A 23,619-nucleotide genomic window follows, 5' to 3' on the forward strand; every position below is an offset into this window, starting at 1 on the left:
CATACTACAGAGCCTTAAAATAGGAACTTTTGAATTTATTTCCAGACACTGGAAAAAATGTTCAGAAGTGCCTAAGTAACTTGGGCACAGAGCTTAAGTTTCTTTCACTGAGAAATAGGCACCTCTATGCCCCAGTCACCTAGGCACTTTTGAAAAATTTACCTTATTCTATTGATCACAACAGAGATATGACTAGAAGAGACTGGAGGTAAAGAAGAAATGGGGGAAAGAGACATCTTTGTTAAGATCTTTTTTGTGTGACAATTATAAAATAGGGGGAACCATTAAGAGTACCGTTGTGAAAAATGCTTAGTCATATTTATGCATATCCCCAGATCCATACTGTTTGAGGCAAGGGATTCAAACTCTATGCACAAACATTTGTCATGAGAGGTCACAGCATTAGGCAAGCTGTTCAGTGTAAGTAACTTCACTGCAATGTATCCAACAGAATATGATTTGGGGAAGAATTACACTGCACCTAAGCATTTTGGCAAGCTAGCACAGGTGTGAAACATAAGAAAAAGAACCACTATTCATTTGTCAGATTAGTTTATAATCCTCTCTCCACTGACTGATCCCCACCCTTCCAGAACTGTTGAGCTTACAGTCAGATGCAGAGCTGTGGCTTTTGTGATGAGAGATTAAATATATTGAAATTTCCAGGGACTAACTTACAGGTGCACATAATGCTCTCAGCATCTCCAATGCAAGCACCATTAACAAGTCAGATAGGAACCTTATACTAGTACCCAAGGCAGAATCTTTTGTGTATTAGCAATCAACAGAAGAATCACTGCAATGGATGTTCATATGCTGTGTTTTCAACCATTACCATACTCAATGACTCTCTGCAAATTAAATAAGGATATTTATAGGTCCATTTCTTCCTCATCTCCCCTCACAACATGAAAATGTACAGGCATGCGCCTAACAGAATGGACATCAAGCAACAGAACCAGTGTCCTCTACTACAAAGTGAGTACTCTAGCAGAGTTTTTTCATTTTCTTAGTGAGAGGAATTATTTAAATATTTGAACCACTTAATTTCATAAGAGTCAACAAGTCACAGAGTCCAAATTCTGGACATTACTATAATGAGGTGGTGATTCTACTACCACAATTTTCTGTTGCCACAAGTGTGACAAAGATAAAAGACCACAAGGAATTGATAAAAATTTTTTATTATTCACTTTTGAATTCTTTTACACTCTCCTGATTATTTTGTGTAAGGTGAAACTAGAACTGTTTAAAAGACATACACAAATCTAGTACATCAATAACCAGGTATTTCTTTTTTGCTATACTATTCTCACAACCACGTGTGTGCTAGCAATATAACCATCACAGAAGCAAACTTTAGGCAGAATACTGGTCAGTAAAAACAAAGCGAAAAGAGCTACCAGATATACAGACAGGCTCGGTTCCACATTCATCACTACTGCATTTATCAAGCGCCAAGTATTAACTGCACTATTTGTTCAGCTAGTAGAAGGGAGTTTTAAAATCAGTGCATGAAATTCTCTCTCCAGCAGACAAATGGACAAACAGATGGATTCTACAGCTAGGTGAAATGGTAGAGGGATGATACTGCGAGACTGATAGATGACTATTCCTAATCTTTTCCACTGCATTATTCATGCAACTCTTATTAGGTCTTATTTGACTGGACCTGTTTGGGAACATAACTAAATGAGGGTATTTGGAGTTCTAATATCACAAGTTCCTAACAAGCATTACAAATGTGTAAGGTCTGCATTCCAGTAAGAAATAATGGGAAATCCTGAAAATTTTAGGTAATACCAGGATCTGTCTTAAAGTGGCAGACATTAAGAGCTGAAAACTACAGCAGCACTGACAATTCTCAAACATCTGAGTAAGAGACCTGTCCACTAGCACACATCTCTCTCCATCACCCTGATATCACTTATCATCCACAAATAATGGAACATATGTAGGAGTCCAGAAATGTTTTAATGAAGTTTAAAAGCAGGTGAGAGGGTGAGGATGAATATCAACTCAATGGGAAGAAGATTTCTACAAAGTGAATTCAAAGATGGCAGAGTGAAATATTAGAAATTTTTCCAGATCGAGTTCGGAGTGGGAATACCCAAAGAGGTTTTAATTCTCCTAAGTGAAATGCAATCTTTGTATTATTTTACTCTTAACAGTATTATCCAAAAACTAGTAAGGCCATTCATACAATATTAGTCTTTTCCTACTGCAAGTTGATAGTAGTGCACTAAGAAATCTGACTACTAAAGAACAGTCCAAGTTGTAACTAAGTAATTTATTGCAGTGGGAAGGGGTTTTAGTCAATCATGTTGTATGAGCACTGGACGATTTTTCAAAGTTAAACCCCAATTACTTACCAATGTAGTTTGGAAATCAGGCTGCTATACTCCCAAAAAACTGAACCTTCAGAAAGGTAAGATTACTTAGAGTGAGCTTTTGACTGAAAGCAGTGCACCACACTTGATTAAAAATGTCTATAAATGTGCCTGTTAAAGTAATTAACTGAAGTGTGTTACTGAACTGGAATGCCATACAATGGATTGTTTTCCTTCCATGCCCCAGTGTCGCAATATAATTTTTATAACTTTCTGTACAACTTTACAACAGAATTGTACTTCGACTATTTTGGTGCCAGATTAAGCTTTCCAGAGTTACATAATTAATGTCTAGTTTCTACCAGCAAGAGTTTTGTAAAGTCAACTGCAATCACAAAACCCATAATCACAGTGCTGAGTTAAAAATATAAACACGGTAATCATAACTGCAAATGTTCATAATAAAGTTCAGAATGCAGTTGTAGAACCAATCTCCGTTTTAAGTACACAAAACACCAAAAAATTGTTTTTACCCCACAGACAGTTTTTGCTACGTTGAGGTTGTGAAAGTCGATGTACTATTCTTTTTGCTTGTCGCACAAAGGGATATATGTGTAGGATACAGAGTGACATTGAACATATAGTGAAGCGTGACAGCCATTAGTTCTCTCCCTCCCCAGCATCCCCTTCATCTCCCTGGTTTTCCGATGTCCATAGCTGTAAGAAAATACAAACACATGTTTATGCTGAAAGCATGCAGTTAATTACATTTGTCAGGAAAGGGGAGATGGGATAATTAGTTGTAGGTTGTGCAATTTTCTTAATGGAAGAATATTAAATGGTTGAATTTAGTGGCAAAGATAAAGAATAATGAACTAAAAACAGAAGGCTGGATGGAGGCTTAGGAACAGAAAGCAAATGACGCTTACAGGCAGTATGCACGGGGTGGAAAGTTAGCTTTTGGGAAACTATCAACAAAAGTGCACCTTTCAATGACAATTGATTGCAGAAAGGCTTACTGACTTGTGCTAGTACAGCAAATGCCATTTTATTTAACATAAAAAGGCAGCGGCTCTCAGACAGGTCCAATTACAGCCTAACATTTACAACAGTGACAAGTGTAGCACTTTGTCCCAGTGATACTTACAGTAAGGTTGTCCCTAAGTAGCTGCATGATTAGAGTGCTGTCTTTGTAAGACTCTTCATTCAGTGTGTCCAGCTCAGCTATCGCTTCATCAAAAGCCTGAAACAGGCAAAACAGTTCAACAGAACAAAGACACTAGATTTTCAAAATTCCGTGCTCATCTGAATTCAGTTGCATCAACAATTTTTTTCTTAAATTTTTCTATTATATTTAAAATTCAGTGATTCACCCCAAAAAAAAACAAAAAACAAAAAACCCAACAACTAACTAGGAGTATTTTTCCTTTCCCAAAAGTAAGTACCACCAGCCATGCTCAACTGCAACGAAGTGAAGACAAGGCCACTGGCCGACTGGAAGAATTCTATTTTGTTGCATGAGTTTTAAGATTAATTCTTGGACCAGCCCTACTTCCCAGGCCAGCATTGAATACTCAAGAAGTGAGTGTGCTCACTCCCACAGAATGGACTGCTTCACATAGCTCAAAAGCAATCCAGCCGCCCAATTAAAAAGCAGCATTGTCAGAAAAGTTCTTTAGAGCGTCCTCACTAAGGGTACGTCCAGACTACCTGCCATATCAGTGGGTAGCGATCAATTTATCGGGGACGATCCCCAAATGCACTCCCCGTCGACTCCGGAACTCCACCAGAGCGAGTGGCGGTAGCAGAGTCAACGGGGGAGCCACGGTCGTCGATCCCGCGCCCTAAGGACAAGAGGTAAGTCGGAATAAGATACGTTGACTTCAGCTACGGTATTCCTGTAGCTGAAGTTGCGTATCTTACATCGACATCCCTCCCCTAGTGTAGACCAGGACAAAAAATGGAGGGCTGAAAAGTTTGATTTAGAGGCAGTGGGCATGTAGAGATAAAGCTGAAAAACTGGAGGTATCTTCAGGGTTATATCTGCTGCATATAGAAAGGCAACTAAAGAAATAGGAAACAGTGTGACAGTGGACGAAAATGTACTTTCCACTAAAGACAATACAGTAACTCCTCGCTTAACATTGTAGTTATGTTCCTGAAAATGCAACTTCGAGCGAAATGATGTTAAGCTAATTCTTATGGGGAAATTGGATTCATGTAAATAGAGGGTTTAGGTTCCAGGAAAAAATTTTCACCAGACAAAAGACTGTATTTTTATATACGTATACACACACACGCAGAGACAGCTGAACTGCCAGCAACTGATAGCCTGCTGGAAGGCTGCCACACAGGGAACTTAGGGGAGCGGGGAGCTGATAGGGGGGCTGCCAGTCCATCCCGGTTCCAAGCCCCCACCATCTAGCTCCAACGGGCTGTTCTTCCTGCAAGCAGTGGACAAAGCAGGCAGCTGCCAAACAACTTATAAAGGGAGCATTGCGCAACTTTAAATGAGCATGCTCTCTAATTGATCAGCAACATAACATTAACCAGGACGACTTTATGTGAGGAATTACTGTACGACCATAGTTGTCACCCACTTGTTTTATAAAATCTTCCATCAAAGTCCATGCAGCATGTTTGGTAGCTGCCATGAATAAGGCCCCTTTTTCTATTTAAATATATTTCTATCACAAACATAGCCACATTTCTAAAGCAGATTGATTTACAGCCCAATAACTTAAAAGCAGAACTAACAGTAGTAAGTGCATTGCAAGGAAAAATCTCTTCTTGCTACAAAATATTAGGACCCTAAACAAAGTGCACTGTACATATATGCTAAGTAACTCTGAATGCCATCATTATCCAAGCTGTTACTTGACAGTTTTCAGTTGAAGCAAGTAGAGGTGAACTAATAAAAATACCACATGGAGCTATTCACCTCTCAGAAAGAGATTTGGTCTAATTTTAAGGAAGGGTAAAGAGAAAAAACTAACTCACTTGTGATCTATTTGGGCACAATTAAACTATCAGTGGATAGCTCAGTGGTTTGAGCACTGGCCTGCTAAACCCAGGGTTAGGAGTCCTTGAGGGGGCCACTTAGGGATCTGGGGCAAAATCAGTAGTTGGTCCTGCTACAATCAAAGCAAAATGGTTCTGGCCTCTGAAGAGAGATTGCGATGTTACAGTCATGAATGGAGAGCACTGGTGAAGTCACACTGGAGAAACTGCTACATCAAATTTTTGAAATATGCTCAACTAAAGACAGTATTAGTTTCAGTTTTAGGAGCTCTAGATTAATGCAAACATTTTTCAATTTCCAAAACAAATACTTTCTGGGAGAATCCTGTGAAAGTGTGAAGACGGCAGCCTGTCTTATTCCTCACAGGGTAACTTTCAATAGTCAAATGACTATAATGCTTTTGCTAGCTTATGTGAAAATATATTAAGATACAGATATTCTTGTGAAAGGAGGCCAGCACCTCTGAGGCAGGCATCCTCCCACTGACAGAGTACTCTTGAAGGAGAGTATAGTTGCTTTCAGAAGAACAGATCACTCAAACCTACCTTCAGAGACACTACTGTAAACCTTTAATAGTTTTCGCCTTCAATAGTTTCCTCCCCCTCCCCCAGACAAAAATATTGATAAGTCTGCTTACCGTCTTTGCCAGACTACAGGCTTTTTCTGGGGAATTTAATATCTCATAATAAAAGACAGAGAAATTGAGAGCCAGACCAAGCCGAATGGGGTGCGTAGGTTGCATCTCTTTCTTGCTAATTTCAAATGCCTCCTGGTAAGCCTGCTGAGAGTTTGATACTGTTGCTGCAAAAAGCGATTTCAGAAAGATTAATGCATGGTAAGTCACTGCATCTTATTTGATCATTGTGCATTTAAGGCAAGGATTATTTACCACCACCTTAGTCTGGGCAATTTAGAAACTTTGGACATCAGGTAACAATTCCAATTAGAAGGTTAATAAATATCCACATGTAAAATACAAGCACAGAGGGATTTCCTTCAATAATTTTAATGGTAAAACGCTAATGATAAAACTAAGCTATTAATGTAGGAGTGCTCATAAGATTTAAAATGCAACAATTCATACCAAGATTAAAAAAAACCATCAGGCATAGTTGTGGTTAGTACTGTTGAACTCAAACGGCATTGTGTTAAAAGCGAGACGCCAACAGAGGAACAGGAAATAGTTCTGGAAGGTAAACGCTGAAGAAAACTAATGAGCCATTCCCTAATGCTTCTGAGAAGGAAGTGTCCAAGAGGCAATCTCTTGTCCTGAACTCCGTGGGTTAAAAATTGGGAGCACAGAGGAACTATGAGTGCCCCTTCCCCAGGCTGATGGGTAGCACAACAAGCTCTAGAGGGACTAAGCCAGGGGTGGCCAAACTACGGCCCATCAGAGCTTTAGATCCAGCCTGTGGGATTGCCAGCCCGGTGGCACAGTGAGGCTAAGGCATGCTCCCTGCTTCCCCTGGCCCCACGCGGCTCCCGGAAGCTCTGCCTGCTGCCCTCACTTGTAGGCACCGCCCTTCGCAGCTCCCATTGGCCGGGAACAGGGAACTGCGGCCAATGGGAGCTTCGGGGGAGGTACCCGCAGGCGAGGGCAGCACGCAGAGCCCTCTGCCTCACCTCCCCCAGGGGCTGCAGGGACATGGTGCTGGCCGCTTCTGGGAGAGGCATGGGGCTGGGGCAGGCAGCCTACCTTAGCCTCACTCTGTGCCACTGCCATGCCGGAACCGCTCAAGGTAAGCGGTGCCAGGCTGGAGCCTGCACCCCTCCCGGACCCAGCACCCCTCCCGCACTCTGCACCCCCACCCCCTGCGCCCCCTCGTACAATCCCTCCTGCACCCCAACACCCTGCCCTGAGCCCCCTCCTGCACACCGCACTCCTTCCCGCACTCCCTCCCGCACCCCAACCCCCTGCCCCAGCCCTACATTCATGGCCCTGCATCCAATTTCCGCACCCAGATGTAGCCCTCAGGCCAAAAAGTTTGCTCACCCCTGGTCTAAGCCCTATGATCCTGCTCCATGAACTGCAATGACTTCCCACTGGCTTCCAGGCAGAGTTCAAGGTGTTAGTTGTAACCTAGAGAACTCTAATTGGTTTAGGACCTGGTTACTTGAGAGTCCACCTATCAAAATGTGATACCAAACTTGCAACCAGTGAAGTTACTTCAGCTAGATCCCCTGATATAATTAGGAGGGTCCTACTGGCGGGGCATTTTCCATGAGGAAATAATGCATTTCTCCTCACAGGCTACCAGATCCTGGATTTGCTGAACTTTCAGACAGGTAGCAAAGCCTTTTCAGGGACTGGAGATATTTTGGGACAGAGTAGGCTAAGGGATGGCAGTGTGTTTGGCTTGATATTAATTACAGAGGCTCATGTATAATGAGGTTTTTTTGGGGAAGCGGGACAGTTTGGTCAGAGCTATGACGCTGGCAGACCACGTGCCAACTCATGCCGAAGCCCCAGGCCTATTCACTTGTGTATTAGTATAGATCTAAGTGATTGTTAAATGTATAAGAGTTTATTTGATGTTTAAACTTCATGAAAACTAACTGGATGTTACTTGCATTGTTTTCACTTATCTGTATCCTGTTATAACATAGTAGCAAACATTCACATTGTGTATACCCTTGTAACTAAATAACCCATCAAATGAGAAAGAAGTCTTATAGAATGCAAATGAAGAACTAACAGAAAAGAGTTAATTTCAGAGCAAGTGCTCATTGTGTGATGATGATGAAAGGTCAAAGACTCAAAATGCATTCCTCACTCTTTGTCATCAAAGAAAAAACCATGTGGGTAGTGACGCTGTCGGCTTGTTTCCTGTGAGAAGAAGCTACAAGTATGGATTCAAGGAAAGATCCTGCACCTTTGGTCTGCTTGGACTAGTACAAGAAAGTGTACTAGATGCAAAGCAGAGATCCCCAGAGACAACCTGGGTATCCTGAAAAGACTTTTTGGAAACTGGCAGTTTATTACATCACTGCCACCATTTGGAATTATAAACTGCGACTAACCTGTGCATATATTTTACCTGTTTTAACCTCTCAGTAACATTTCTTTTCTTAGCTAATAAACCTTTAGTTTACTATATAATTGGCTACCAGCATTGTCTTTGGTGTAAGATCTAGAGTATCAACTGATCAGGCGGAAGTGACTTGTCTCTCGGGCATGAGAGCAACCTTATGTGTTGTGATTTTTGGTTTAAGAGACCTTTTCTCACAAAGTCCAGTTTGTCTGGGTGGTAAGATAGACTGGAGAATCTAAAGGGAGTAACTGTGACTCCACAGTAAGACTGTTATAGTGATCCAGGAGTTCACATATGTCACTGGCTTGCTTGAGGTGTCTTCCCTGTTTTCTGACAGTCTGCCCTGAGGAAGGCACTCCAGACAGCACGACAAGAGCAACTAGCACAATGCTTGTTTTCAATAGTTAGTGAATGTTGAAATCTATATAAATACTCCTCACTGAAAACAGACAAACATTTCTCTTCATACTTCATTCTGCTTAGTGGCTATTTGACTTCTGATCAGCTGTGTGTGTGTATGTATATGTATGCGTGTGTGTATATATTATATATATAAGATTTTAACTCTACCTACTTTGTTTGCTGTCACCAGATGCCACCTCCGAAAGATATCTGAAGTAATCGCCTTTCATTTTCAAATAGAAGACCTTGCTTTCTGGCTGTGTGGCATTGACAATAAGGTACTTATCCAAGAGTTCCTGAAAGAGGAAGCATCACAGAATTACACAAATGCTTTTGTCATGAAAGCCACAGGGGTGATAAACATAAAGCTTTAACTACTATGGTAAGTATGAGCATTTAACATGCTAATGCAACTTTTAAATGTACATACATTAAGTTTATTATCCACTACCAAAGCTTGGAGAAAAATCCACTGGGGAGCGGGAAACTTTCCCAGCTGAGGACCTATACCATTCATTTCTGCAAAATTTCAGTTCTCAAAAAGTTGACAGCCCTCCTGATTGCAAGGACAGCCTTTCATATGCAAACTGACGCAGTGCTGTGTTCATGAGTCTGCAGGTACTGCGCTCATGGGCCTCCACTGCTATTCATAATTTTGCTACCGTTTGGCAGAGTGAGATTCACAAGACTCTGATTACTTTCACTGCTGCTGTTTAGAACAGTGGACAACAATGAAGTTGTCTAAAGCTACGAGTAGCAATGGAGGCTGCACTTGCGTATTCAGAGGAAGAGGAATCAAAAACGGTTGCGAGAACAGTACCAGGAACCCTCTCCTCCTCACATGCAATAGAGTATTAACTGAGACAACCACAAAATAGCAGAATCCCTCCACCTCTAACTTCAGAGAAGCCAGGAAACTGGTGTGGGGGAAAACGCTAGCTCCTTTCCTGTCCACAAAAGAATATGGGTAGTGGCTTCAAATTTCAGATGATTAAAATACATACGAGCATCTATCACCCACTCCCCTTCGCCCCCAAACAGGAACAGCACCCTAAGAATCCCAGCACCTGAGTGTAAGTGATGGGCTTCTTGCCAGGGCAGTTGGCCACAGATCCTTCTGGTGTCTTAGCCTTTCTCCCGCAACCATCTTCCATATTAATCTCTGCCTAACAGGTTTTGTGCCTTTGGCTAGTAGAAGGTTTTGGTGTGTTTTTATATTTGGTAGGTGACAACACTTTAAGATAAACTGAATATAGTTACATGAAAGAAACTAGAAGACTCAATTACTACACCCAGCTAAGTTCTTTACCCAGAGCCACAAAAAATCTTCCTGCCTGGATCTTTAGCATCTTAGTAAGTCAGGCTCCTTAAGCCTCCCCGGAAATTGCTGCAATGCTAACTACTGTTATTTTTGCTGCTGGATTATTACCAGAACATCATTGCAGATATCCTGCAATTCAGCCTCAATTTTCTCACGATACTCTCTCCCCATCTGCTGTTTCTTCTCATTCCTCTCGGTTTTCTGTTCAATGCTGGAAATTACACGCCAGGAAGAGCGACGGGCACCAACCACATTCTTATAGGCAACAGAGAGTAGATTCCTTTCTTCATTGGACAGTTCATGTCCTTGCTCAGTGACAGCCTTCATAGCAGCAGCCATGTCATCATAACGCTCAGCCTGTTCGGCCAGTTTGGCTTTCTGTACCAGCTCGCTTTTATCCATAGTTATTCCTTAAAAGGAGAAAAATTATTTTATCTTGATTGCACAGGTTGTGGAAAACTAACGATAAAGGTATAAAGTGATGCGGTATAAGTCATGATGATTAATAAGTGGGAAGTCTGTCTTCTTCCTGATTAATGTAGTGAGTTACTAGCAGGAGTTTAACTTTGTATTTTGGTTATTTTACTAAGAGCAGCATAGAATCATAGGACTGGAAGGGACCTCAGGAGGTCATCTAGTCCAGTTCCCTGCACTAGACCATCCCTGACAGGTGTTTGTCCAACCTGCTCTTAAAAATCTCCAATGATGGAGATTCCACAACCTCCCTAGGCAATTTATTCAGGTGCTTAACCACCCTGACTGTTAAGAAGTTTTTCCTAATGTCCAACCTAAACCTCCCTTGCTGCAATTTAAGCCCATTGCTTCTTGTCCTATTGTCAGAGGTTAAGAACAATTTTTCTTCCTCCTCCTTGTAACAACCTTTAATGTACATGAAAACTGTTATCATTTCCCCTGTCAATCTTCTCTTCTCCAGACTAAACAAACCCAATTTTTTCAATCTTCCCTCATAGGTCATGTTTTCTAGACCTTTCATCATTTTTGTTGCTCTTCTCTGGACTTTCTTCAATTTGTCCATCTTTCCTGAAATGTGGTGCCCAGAACTGGACACAATACTCCAGCTGAGGCCTAATCAACATCTTCTGTAACATTTAAGAATCACAACCAATCACACTCCTGGAAGAACCTGAACACTATCTTTTCAAATGTGACATTAATACTGATGTTTTGTCATGTCCAATCATATCAGTCTCTTCATCCTCCTCCCCTCCCCCCAACAAACTTCTCCAATCCTATCATGATACCATGTCCCCAATCTAACAATACCAGAAGTCTGACAGGAAAGGCTGCATGTTCAAACACTTGCCAAAAAAGAAAAACAGAACTCTTTCATGTTATTGTATCTTCTAGTACTCTTCCATGACAGGAATAATATTCTTAGCACAGGAGTATCTGAAACACTGGACAGCTCCTGCTGTCACTAAGCAGCCCTCTTTGATGTAAAATGCAATGCTTTTGTGGATACTTAAAACAGCAAAATAAAGCTGTAGTGTTTGGTACCAGAGAAAATGTTTTTATACTGCCCTGCCAGGAACATTATTTCTTATATCTGTGTTTCTCTACACATGAGATTTTTGAGACAATCAACCCTGCTATCCTGCAGCATTTTCAGTGTCAACCATATTTTAAAACAGAGATTGAGGGAGAAAGGATGTGGCCCACATGACAGTCATGCAATTGTAAAGTAATTGCTTACATGGAAAGAAACATTCATCTTTTTTGAAATGCAATTTAGCAGCTGGAAATAAGGTCAGACATATGCTATGTGACCAACCAACTCTCCAATGAGCATAGTTTAAGAAGTTCTGCCTTAGGACAATGGATGCTGAAGTTAGTAAAGAAAATGGCTTTTCCTCACTGCTATGTTCCATGTGTCTGCAAGGCACAATGGTAACATGTATATAACTAAGTCTGAACAAAGGACTTGTGTGGTATAGGCAGAGACATCTTATGGATGTGCCTGTTCTGTGAGCCACTGGATCAATACAGATTTTTTGCTGCAAGAAGCCAATGGAGTCCTCTTGATACACAGTTCTGCATTAAGTCTAGTTCTCTTTCAAACACAGCTTTTAAACCAGTGGATTCTGGCACTTTTTAAATGTGCCAAATTGATGATATTAAGATTGCCGCTCTCCCTAAAGACAAAAATAGGTACCAACAGTGAGTTAACTTACTTTACTTCACTAACATGGCTGTATCTTTACCAGGAAGGATGACATACTCTACTCCCTACTCTAGGGAGACATAATAGTTTGTATCACTGGCCATTGCAGACTCCAAGTCAGCTCATCACTAATCCCGCTGAAGAACCACTGAGTTTTGATTTATGTTGGAAAGACTGATGCAGATTGAATCACATCAGGACAGCTCATGGGATATGTGGACAAACCCTCCTTAAATGGAAAACGAGGCAAACACCTGGGTGCAACTGTGGTCACCAGGCACAAATGATGGAGCACATCATATCTGAGTGTCCCCTTCGTTCTTTTGCCAAGGGACTAAGGCAATGTGCTGGCTGTCAAACTTAGATATAAATTTGTAGTCATGCTACCTACCCAAGCCACATGAAAGAAGATGACTCCAAGTAAGGGTGCCAAGTGAGAGTTATTTTTGTAATGCACACACTTAGGCTACACTTACTCTGCAAGCTAGAGGTGTGATTTCCCTGCTCACATACACATGCTTGCGCTAGCTCTCATTGAGCTAGCATGAATATAGATAGCAGCAGATATCTAGATAATGAGAATAATCATCTGAATAGGATAATGGCAGTGGAGGCATGGCTTAGCTTATATACCCATGAGGTTCAGCTAGGTCTGTTCTCAAAACAGCTAAGCCATGCCTCCACTGCCACTAACATTACCGCAGCTCTGCTGCTATTAATATTTGACAAGGGCTAGCACAACTACATATGCCAGGGGAAATCATACCCTTAAGTGCACAGTGTAGACATGGCCTTAATAAATATACTGTCCAGTAAAAATGTAAGTTGAAAAGACAGATCAGTCTAATAGCAACATTTTTTGGTTACTATTATGAGCAGTTCAGATAAACTAGTGATGTAGAGATGCAGTGCACTGTATTTCAAATCAACAATATTCCACCACCTTCTTGCCACATCCCAAACTGCTAGACTTTTAATTATGAAATGAATTCAATTTACATGCTTAACACAGTAACTAGTTCACAGCTGTCGATCCCCAAACTTTCACTGTTAAGTTGAAGATCAAAGTATGTCTATATAAACAGTGTTTTATAGTGCATGAAAGCCAACCATAAATACTAAAAGTATCTCACATAACTGTATGATTCCAATTCCCTCAACCTGCACTGCCTCTTGAGGCATTTCCATTGTAGTCACCTCTAGGTTTACCACATGCAGTTTACACAATCCCATTACCATATAATTTGGATTTTTGTTTTTGAAAATAGCCTGCATGCTGAAATTCAGAGACAAGTATTCTAAGGCAGTTTGCATTTTGTCATTAAAAAAAGTGTGTGTGTTATATTTTGCCTGTACTTTTCCAGCAGCACAGCACAACTAGCGCTATGGATCATGAAACAAATTACCTGTGCAGAGTTCAGTTTAGGAACTGTGGAGGACTTATTAACATGATGCTAATACGATCTATTTATCTTTAAATGCAAGTCCCTTCATGGTAGTCAGTGGGTTCACTTAACAGCACATTAGGGAAACCACAGAGGGAACAGGGAAGGCATAGAAAGTACAGAAGAAAGTCTGACAAAACTGACTGTTCAGACCAAGCACTAGTACAAGACATAACATGTTTTGTTTCTGTCCTTAGTTATCTGATTGTCTAAATCAGGAGTGGGCAAACTGTGGCCCATGGGCCGGATCCTGCCCATCGGGGCTTTGGATCCAGCCTGTGGGACTGCCGCTCCTGGAGAGTCTGGTACCACGTCCCTGCAGTCCCTGGGGGAGGGAGGGCAGAGGGCTTTGCACACTGCCCTTGCCTGTGGGTACCTCCCCGGTCAATGGAAGTTGCCAGGGAACGGGGAACCGTGGCCAATGGGAGCGTCAGGGGAGGTACCCGCAGGCAAGGACAGCGCACGGAGTCCAATGCCCTCCCTCCCTGAGGGGCCGCAGGGATGTGGTGCCAGAGCAGTGTGGGGCCAGGCCAAGCAGGGAGCTGGCCTTAGCCCCACTGCACGCCACTGCCACCCTGGAGCCGCTCAAGGTAAGCTGTGCCAGGATGGAGCCAGAACCCCTCCTGTACCCCGCACCCTAACCCCCTGCCCTGAGCCCCCTCCTGCACTCCGCACCCATCCCTGACCTGAGCCTCCTGCCGCACCCCTCCTGCATCTCAACCCCCTTCCCTGAGTCCCCAACCTCTTGCCCTGAGCCCCCTCCCACACACTGCACCCCAATGCCCTGCCCTGAGCCCCCTGCTGCACCCCACATCCCTCCTGCACCTCAATCCCCTTCCCTGAGTCCCCAACCTCCTGCCCTGAGCCCCCTCCCATACTCTGCACCCCAACGCCCTGCCATGAGCTCCCTGCTGTACTCCACACCCCTACTGCACACCAACCCCCTGGCCTGAGCCCCCTCCCATACTTTGTACCTCAACCCCCTGGCCAAGACCTACATTCATGGCCGTGCATTCAATTTCCCCACCCAGATGTGGCCCTCGAGCCAAAGAGTTTGCCCACCCTGGTCTAAATTATGTGTACATCTTAAAGACAGCTCACAATACTTACTAAAAAAGCTTTGACTTCCTCAATAACTTCATTAACTGTGTATATTTGTACCAGAGTTTGAGATGCCAGTGTCGGAGCCTTAATTTATGCGGTGATTTGACTATTTTAACTTATCCTAGAATCTTTAATTGTTAGTAGGTTTGCTACAAAAGTATGAAGTGCTGTTGAATAAAACAAATTTAACATAAGAATTCAAATACCACAGTGCTTTCTTCCAATAAGAAAGGCATTGCCCCACATCAAAATGTGGATAATCTAGCAGTACACACCTACCATCACTCTCACTTAAGGATGTGCTGTATAAAGGAACTGTTAGAGTCTTGATTCTCCATTGCTTACCTTGTTAGAAGCTTGGAGAAGGGCTTTGCAGAGCTATGATGGCTTGGGCTCCATAAGAGGGAAGTGTTTGCCAGAAGGAAAAAAGACACAAGGAAAGGAGTGATGTTTGAAAAAAAACCAAAGAAGTCACTATCAGTTATAGCTGGTCCCTCCCATTAAGGAGCTGAAAGCTATGTCCTTCCTAACAGTAGATTAGTGTGCCAGAGCCTGGAACAAGCATCTCTGCGATGCCTGGGCTGGACATGTTCCTAGGCCACAAGTGGAAGTCACCAGTGGCGATTACCTGCAACTAAGAGCAGTACATTCAAGGACATCTGCAGTGAGAGACTGACAGAAATTGTCTAATGTAGCATTGATACTTGGGGGGGGGGGGGGGTGCTGTTGCAAGTCACAGCCATGGAAGAGTTCTGAGAATAGGGCTTGTTAGTTCTAAGTAGAAGGTGAGACACACTAGTGGCAGATTTAAGAGCCTGCCAAACCAGGGCTTAGAACCCCTCCAAAGGCTAATGATTGCACACTATCTCTGATCAAGAACGCCAGCAACCAGAGAGTTCAAAGCCAGTAAGCACTCGGATACTAGAACTTTGAATCTAACAATCCTATGTATTAGCCACTGAAGCCATCGCTCTACTTCCCACTCCTGCAAGCTGAGAAAATATCTAGGTCCTGTCTAGCCTAGGTTCCAACACCACAACCAGCTCAAGTGATCTTAAAGGTACTGAACTGTGTCTACAAGGGAATTAAAAGGTTTCAGCTGAGTTTGCTTGCTCATGTACACATGGCCTGGATTGGACTTCTTTTTAATAACTGTACTGCCACAGGTAGGTATCTGTAAAAGACACTAGTTCAAGGGTCGGCAACCTATGGCACGAGCTGATTTACGGTGACACGCTGCTGCCAGCCTGGGGTCCCCACCGCCAACACCATTCAGCCTGCTGCTGGCCTGGATGGACGGAACCCCAGGCTGGCAGTGGACTGAGCTGCTCTGCCCACTGCCGGCCTGGGGTCACAGCCGCCAGCCCAGGATCCCAGCTGCCAGCCTGCTCAGCCCACTGCCAGTCTGGGGTTCCATCCGCCGGCCCCTGTAAATGCAAAATGTATTACTGGCACACGAAACCTTAAATGACCGCAAATAAATGAAGACTTAGTACACCACTTCTGAAAGGTTGCCAACCTCTGCATTAGTTTATAGCTGGCCCTGGCTCCTTTGGGTGAAATGGGAAGTAAGGAGCGGGAAAAAGGCAGTCATTTTAGAAAACGCACCCAAAGTCAAAGTAAACCCACAGGACTTGCAAGCAAGGACAAAGGTGGTGAATTTGGGATTTATGTAAATTTTAGTGACAGTTGAGATACAATTTTTAGACACTCAATATTCGCCACCAGATTACAAGAGCTCTATGATAAACCATATTTTAGGCCCAAGCAACCCGACAGCGATCATGCCTGTTTTTATAAGCTTTACTGCTTCCAACCTTCAGGAACTATTCAAGACCAACAGTCAAATCAGATCAGATGTAACTGCATTTAAACACTGTAGAAAGCAGATGAAAAACTGACACTGAAAAATATCTGATTTACATATATTGAACTGGCAAAGCAGTACTAATTAGCCTTCACTGTCCTGAAGTTTGCTTTCGATGACCTGTTTTTTTGATGCTAAATAGGCCATTGATCCTTTTTTATAGTTTTAATGCTTGTTATGCAGAAATAATTAGACAAGTATTTCTCTATTAGAAAAGATTTGGGAAAGAAAGGAGTGCAATTATTGGTTTGCTATACACACCAGTCAGGAGTCAGGCAGAAAAGTGGGTTAATATACTAACCTTTCATTTTTGGAGAAGTTAAGTTTAAATCTAGATTTGGTCACAAGGGATAAGTTTGGTAGTTTCAGACTCATGCATTTATTCCCATCACAAAACTGCTATAAAATTTAGTACTGGAAGAGCAGAAGAATAATATTGGAGATATTTGTGAACAGTATCTCAAAATATCTTATTTGATTTTAGCTAGTGACATTAATGGGACAATTCACCCCAAAATGAAAAATCCATGTCAATTACATAGCATCCCACACTTCAGTTTCATAAGTTTGAAGTCTACATGGGTATTCAAAAGGAGACAACTGCCTCCAAAACAAAGGGAAAGGCTTCATTCATAATGCATTCATGTGCATGCTAATGCAAGAACAACTACAGTATTGACAAAAGACAGTTTGGATGATGCAGATGATATCCACTATGTAGCTCACATAGTAGGCACCACTGCCGATGGGTACTCTTTAAATCAGTGCATTCCTCAGTTCCCTACAAATTAAATACAAGAAGTCCATTTGCCTTTCAATACCTTCCCCCCCTACACATACACACTTACTTAGCTAGAGTTGTATTCTTTATCTTGACCTAGGGATTTAGGAGTGGTGAGGAAGAACACTGGAAACTGAATATAGATTACTCATTGACATCAGCATTTCTCAATATTTCCTTTCCACAAAGAAAAAAAATCCATTCATCACTCCAAGCTAATGGAAATAAAGTGCTCCCCTCATGGTAGTATGTATTATTAAAAAGTAACATATCAGGAAATTGTACATTCCCAGTAAGACTTTACCCAAACACAGAAAGCTAGGTTTCTCCTTGATCACCATCAGGATGACCAGTAAGATTAGTAAAATGCACTTTCCACATTCTATGGCTTTAAACAGATAGTGTAACACATGGAATATCCTCTCCGATCTTACGTCATGCAGCCTCATTCTCTTCCAAAACCTAACAAAACTCATTTCTTTCAATTAGCTTCCCAATGTGCCCACCACTAGGGTGCCCAGATAGGAAGTGTGAAAAATCAGGATGGGGGTGGTGGGTAATAGGCGCCTGTATAAGACAAAGCCCCAAATATCAGATCTGTCCCTATAAAATTGGGACATCTGGTCACCCTTCTGCCAATCCCAACCACTACCTCAAATCTTCATTAAAATCTTGAGAGAAAAAACTGACAATATGCCAGCCTTATGATCTCTTTCTGCACAGTCACTTTCCTATGTATACACAACCCTTTTCTGACACCTCCTGCTATGTTATTTACTCAGGGCTTGTCCTCACAGGGAAGTTATGGTGAAATAAGTCAGGTTCTGAATTTAGAATCATAGAATATCAGAGTTGGAAGAAACCTGAGGAGATTATCTAGTCCAACCTCCAAAGCAGGACCAATCCCTAGACAGATTTTTCCCTAGATCCCTAAATGGCCCCCTCAAGGATTGAACTCACAACCCTTGGTTTATCAGGCCAATGCTCAAACCACTGAGCTATCCCTCCCCTATCCTAAAAAACTGAAATCCCAATAGCTATTCCACTCTAGCTCCACACATTAGGGTACCTTTACACAGCAGTTTGGAGGTGTGACTGCAGCATGCATAGGCATTCCCAAACTAATTTTTAGCTAGCTAGCTAGATCAAAGCAGCATCAAAGCCATGGCAGCACAAGCACAGGCTAGCCATTGAGTGCAAGCCCTCTGGGGCACTAGATATGTATTCAGGTGACAAGCCCATGCCACTGCAGTTTCACAGCAATCTTTAGTGGACCAGTTAGAGCCAAGTATGGCTACAGTCACATCTCCCAATTCCTGTAGAGATATACCCTAAAAGAGTGTCTTTTTGCAGTTTAATTTAATCCACTTCTGAAGTCGATTAAGTTAAATTGGAGAAAAGCATCCCTACTGCAGAATAAGAGTGTCCATATGTGCAGCTAATGCAGAATAGGTATTGAACATAAGCTATTCCAGGCTATTTCCCCATGCAGACAAGTCCTTAGAATGTAAACTCCTTGGAGCAGGGACCTGTCATTCTGTCCAAACTATTATGCACATCTGTAGTGCTGTATAAATAAAGGACAGTTACAAGTGGAAACAGAAATGTATATAATGTACTTAATCTGGTTAGATTTTTGTTCCAACTACAATAATCATTTTTGGCTAGGGTCCAGATCAAAGTAGTGAGTTTCTCAAAAAACCTCTTCCCTAAGGTGTAAAATTCATGCCAAGATAAATGTGTTCATATTACAGCAAATCACTTTCACTTATATTAAAGTGAAAGTATTTCTATTACAGGATGAGTAAGACTGTAGCAAAATAAAAAGACATACCACTACAATGCTTTAGTTGTTAATGTAATGAGTATCGGGGTACTAGCCTTCTGTCTCAAGAACATAGTTCTAAACTTTATTTATGTGACAGTTGTGCCATCCAATTCAGTCTCATCCTAGTCTATTTGTGCACATAACAAAAACCACACACTTAGCCTGCTCTGCTTAAAGGATAGTGAGAACCAGAATAGCAATGATACTGCAGGTCAGAAGATGGTGCACTGACAAACCTGAGCGTGCAAGTCTACACTGGACTCCATCTGCTTTAATGGTGTTTCACTTTGTCCATATCAAATTAACTCAAAATCTAAATATAGTTACATGGCCAGGACACTTCACCTGCAATCAGCTATTTGCTAGTTGCCCACCACTTTGGGGTCTAAGACCCAAAAATAAATAGTGTTTTCCCCTCTGGAATACGGGGTGTGTGGGGGGGGGGGGAAGTGAATTTATACCTTCACGTTTTTTTTTTTTTGTTTGTTTTTTAAATGGACTCTGTTCTGGGGAACTATCAAAAAAATACATCCTCCTGCACAAAATGCACTGAGACAGTTCGTGAGATTTCTGATTTAGGTTACCTAACCACTCCTAAAGCTATAAAAGTTTTACAACCTTATAAATGTTTTCAAGCTACTAATGTTACATGTACAGTATAATTTAGCTTTTAAAGTATTATATATCATTCAATTTGCTTCCTTGTTAGGAACAGCTACTATAACTTCAAAAAGGCCATGAAATAAATTACTACAGTTTAGTTGGAATCTTCACTCAGTGACAATGTCTGCATGGTACTGATTCCTGCACTATACAAGGTAACATCTGTGGATTATAACCTCATCGGGGCAGTTTATGGGTTTTTCTAAGAAGTCTTACAAATTGTGCCCGATACCTGAAACAGTATTCTTTCCCCCTAGTGCCTGCCTACATTTAGTTCTGCTTTGTGCCACAGCAGAGGCTAGTAATAAATAATATACCACTTGTATTATTTGTATTATTATAACACCTAGGAGCCCTAGTTATGGACTGGGACCCCATTACGCTAGGCATTGTATCTGTGCTCCTACATCCGCATATAATTTTATAAAGATGTCAGGGATGCATTCTTACCTCCTCCCTATTTGTTTGAAACAATATCATGAGTACCTATGTGAAAAGGGTGCTATGAAGTGGTATGGAAATTATTTCTATCTCCTGAACACAGCAAGAGATTTTTATTTAAGGTAGGCAGGGCCTGCAGCACAGGAATCTGATTTGTGTGGAGCAGCGGCGGGGGGGGAGGGTGGCGGGGGGGCATCCTGGCCCACGACAGAGAGATCGCAGGGAGCCTTTGGAAGGAGAGGCCTAGAATCAGACTGACCCTGAAAGGGGGAGGCTCGTTTCCCAGCCGGTAGGAGCCGAAGGGCCTTTGTCAATCACGGCCAAGGGAACAGCCCCTGCCTGCGACGCCTGCTGCACACAGGTGTGCGAGGCCAGCCTAGCCCTCGGGGGAGAAGGTGACTCAGCCTGCGTGGGACCGGGCTGAGAGCGCCTAGAAAAGGCGGTGCTGCAGTTCAGGCCTTGCAGCAGCCTGGGGGAGGGGAGCGGGCCACACCGTTACCTGGGCGGCTCCACTCCCCCGCCCGGCTCCCCGGAGAGACAAGAGCCACTGCAGCCGGGGGGGCGGCGGAGGCTCCCTATAGCGCGCCCCCGGCAGCTCTGCGGCCTGCGAAGGCCTCTGCCCGCCGCGTGCCCCTCCTATCCCGGACCTGCCACCCCGAGAGGGAGGAGCTGGGCCGGCCGAGGCTGGGGGACCTGCGCCCTCCTACTTCCGCGAGCCCTTGGGCCTGTCGGCCGCGCAGCGCCCCCTCCCCCACGGGGAGGAAGGGAGGGGCGAGGCCCTGAGGCCTCTTCGCGGTTCCCACTCCCCGTACGCTGTCCCCGGAGCTATGGGGATGGGCCCGAGCCCCTCACCTGGCGGAGGGCTCACACCTCGGTCCCGGGCGCGTCAGGAGACTCCAAGCGCGGCGGCCGCTTCGCTACCACACACACCCTGCAGAGGCTCCAGCACCCACTTCCGGTGCTAGCCCACGCCCCTTCCGGTGCCGGGACACGCCCTATTCTCCCCATTGGCCAGAGGGGCTGTGGGGAGGCTGAGAGGGGATGGAGTAGTGGGGTGGGGTCGTGGGGAGGCTGAGAGGGGTGGGGTGGAGAGGCTGAGAGGGGATGGGATAGTAGAGAGGGTTTGGGTCGTGGGGAGACTACGAGGGGATGGGGTAGTTGAAACAGGATGGGAGGTGAAGGGGAGCTGATGACAACATCATTGATCTCCTAGGCTCAGACCTGCACTCTGTTTCCTAATCTGTCCCCCTTTCCCCCCCCTCATCTAGGCCATATCTGAATATTGCTGCTTTTCCTTAGTGTTTCCAAGCTCCAGCCTTTCCTCTCTGCCTGTGCCTGTCCAGGCCTTCATCCTCTCCCATCTCAACTACTATCTTGGCCTTTTCCCTGGCCTGACCTTCTTCAGCCCCATTCAGAACATTGCTGCCAAACTGTCTTCCTAGCTCAACTCTTTTATTGTGTTTCCCTCTCCTCCCCACCCCATTCTTCAAGTCCCTCCATTGGCTCCCCTTTTTTCATAACATCAAACACTAGTTTAAAGTCTGTACCTTCAAGGCTCTTCACAAGTTTGTGCCTCCCTATTTATTATTTTCTGAACTCACTGATTTATAACCACCACTTTCACTCCATCCGAGCTAGCAAACTCCGTTAGCTGCCCGTCTGCTCTCCCATAAGAGCCTTTAGTTTTCCACATTGCCCTGCATGCATAAAGAGTCTTCTCCAAATCTATTCGTGTAGCCATCTTCCTTCAAACCCCTTCTGATGGACTCCAATGGTAAATTTCTATTACTGTCGTCTTTTTCTCCCCCTCCATTGTGTTCTTCATCCACCTGCACAGTCTTGGTTCTGTTTAGATTGTAAACTCTTTGTCTTTTATGTTTGTACCTCATTCAGCACAAAGCAGCATGGATCATGAGTGGGATTCCTGGCCACTACAGTATTAGTAGGATTAATAGCAAGATGGGATGCAGGCTTAGGAAAAGTCAGGGGAGTGTCACTGTCTGAGAAATAGCAGCAACAGCGCTTCTCAGCATAGTCTGAATTGTCTACACTTTGGTTTTCTTGCCATAATCTTCCCACTATTGCAGTTATTGGCTGAGTTCCATCACTGTGAGCATTAGTGTAGACCAGGTCTGCACAACTCATAAAGCGGCAAGGGCCACATTACTCCAAAGAAAACAGCTGAGGGCCAAAACCCCCCAGCCCCCGCAGAAACCCCCCCCCCCAGCACCACCTGGCCCTGTGGAAACACCCCGCCCCAACGCCACCTGGCCCTGCGGAAACAAACCCTCCTTCCCCAGCGCTGCCCCATCAAAACAGCTGTGGGCCAAAAAGGAAGGCTGTGTGGGGGGGCGATACTTTATTAAGAATTTTTCAATTAAATCAAACATTTTTTAAAATTTTTTTATGAAACATGGAAAAATGAGAAACACCTGTTCTGTTGAAAGAAAACATTTGTACTTTTCATAATTACCTTGCAGCCGTGGGGAACCTTGAACCCTTTAAATCCCAGCCCCAGCCCGGCCACTGGAGCCGCGGCCGGGATTCAAAGGGCTCTGGGCTGCCCGCAGCCACAGGGAGCCCTGAGCCCTTTAAATCTTAGCTGTGGTCCAGATTCAAAGGGCTCCAGACTGCCCGCAGCGGTGGGGAGTCCTGAGCCCTTTCAAGCCGTGGAAGCCCATGTCCCACTGGGGAGGGGGCCAGCGGCATGCTTGAAAGCCCCACCCCCGCAGCTCTGATTGGGCAGGACTCAACCACCCACACTGCTGGCTCCTGCCAGCAGGCAGGCACACCACCGGGAGCTGCCCCAGGAAGCGCCGCCACGCCAGCCCTGGGACTTTGGCTGTGATGGTGAGCGAGCGCGGTGTTTCCCATGTGCACAGGGTTTAGAATCCGCCCGCAGGCCGCACAGTGAGCCTCAGCGGGCTGCATGCTCTCTGTGGGCCATATGTTGTGCAGGCCTGGTGTAGACACTACGGCAAATTTATGGCAAAAAGGCCTAATGTAAATACAGTTGATGAGGCAGTAATGTTCTTGCATCATGGAATTTTGACAAATCACTGCAAACCCCTGTCATCCCATTATGAAATGACTTCATGCTAACTCCAGATGGCATCATGGCATGACACTACTGCGATTCTGTGTCATACATCTTGATATGGCATCACTTTGCATCAATATGGCATCCAGAGAGCACTGCAT

General features: G+C 43.8%; 2 protein-coding genes across 4 annotated transcripts in view; one reads left to right on the forward strand and one right to left on the reverse strand.

The window, feature by feature from the left end:
• Positions 1-1,168: 1,168 nt before the first annotated feature.
• Positions 1,169-21,388, reverse strand: YWHAB (tyrosine 3-monooxygenase/tryptophan 5-monooxygenase activation protein beta). Of its 3 annotated transcripts, XM_050917474.1 has the most exons (7): positions 21,271-21,381; positions 15,184-15,231; positions 10,216-10,517; positions 8,959-9,082; positions 5,990-6,153; positions 3,478-3,573; positions 1,169-3,047 (listed from the first exon to the last, which is right to left on the reverse strand). In XM_050917474.1, the coding sequence occupies exons 3-7, from the start codon at positions 10,507-10,509 to the stop codon at positions 2,991-2,993; spliced, it is 735 nt and encodes a 244-aa protein (XP_050773431.1). In that variant the 5' UTR covers positions 10,510-10,517; positions 15,184-15,231; positions 21,271-21,381; the 3' UTR covers positions 1,169-2,990. The 3 variants fall into 3 exon arrangements, with proteins under 3 accessions (XP_050773431.1, XP_050773430.1, XP_050773432.1); XM_050917473.1 differs by lacking the exon at positions 15,184-15,231 and having other exon boundaries at positions 21,271-21,388; XM_050917475.1 differs by lacking the exon at positions 15,184-15,231 and having other exon boundaries at positions 21,289-21,376.
• Positions 20,215-23,619, forward strand: part of RIMS4 (regulating synaptic membrane exocytosis 4) — a 178,722-nt gene continuing 175,317 nt past the window's right edge. Inside the window, exon 1 of the mRNA XM_050917465.1 lies at positions 20,215-20,779. The gene's annotated coding sequence lies outside the window, so the exon portion shown is untranslated. The remainder of the gene's footprint in view (positions 20,780-23,619) is intronic.

Source organism: Gopherus flavomarginatus, chromosome 11, assembly GCF_025201925.1.
Source record: "Gopherus flavomarginatus isolate rGopFla2 chromosome 11, rGopFla2.mat.asm, whole genome shotgun sequence".
NCBI lineage: Eukaryota > Metazoa > Chordata > Testudines > Testudinidae > Gopherus > Gopherus flavomarginatus.

Excerpts from the sequence above, each read along its gene's own strand:
- YWHAB (XM_050917473.1), bottom strand. The coding sequence starts at position 10,509 with ATGGATAAAAGCGAGCTGGTACAGAAAGCCAAACTGGCCGAACAGGCT. Across the intron at positions 9,083-10,215 it reads ATATCTGCAATGATGTTCTG|GAACTCTTGGATAAGTACCT; the intron begins GTAATAATCCAG and ends TTCCTCTTTCAG. Across the intron at positions 3,574-5,989 it reads CCTGTAGTCTGGCAAAGACG|GCTTTTGATGAAGCGATAGC; the intron begins GTAAGCAGACTT and ends TGCCTGTTTCAG.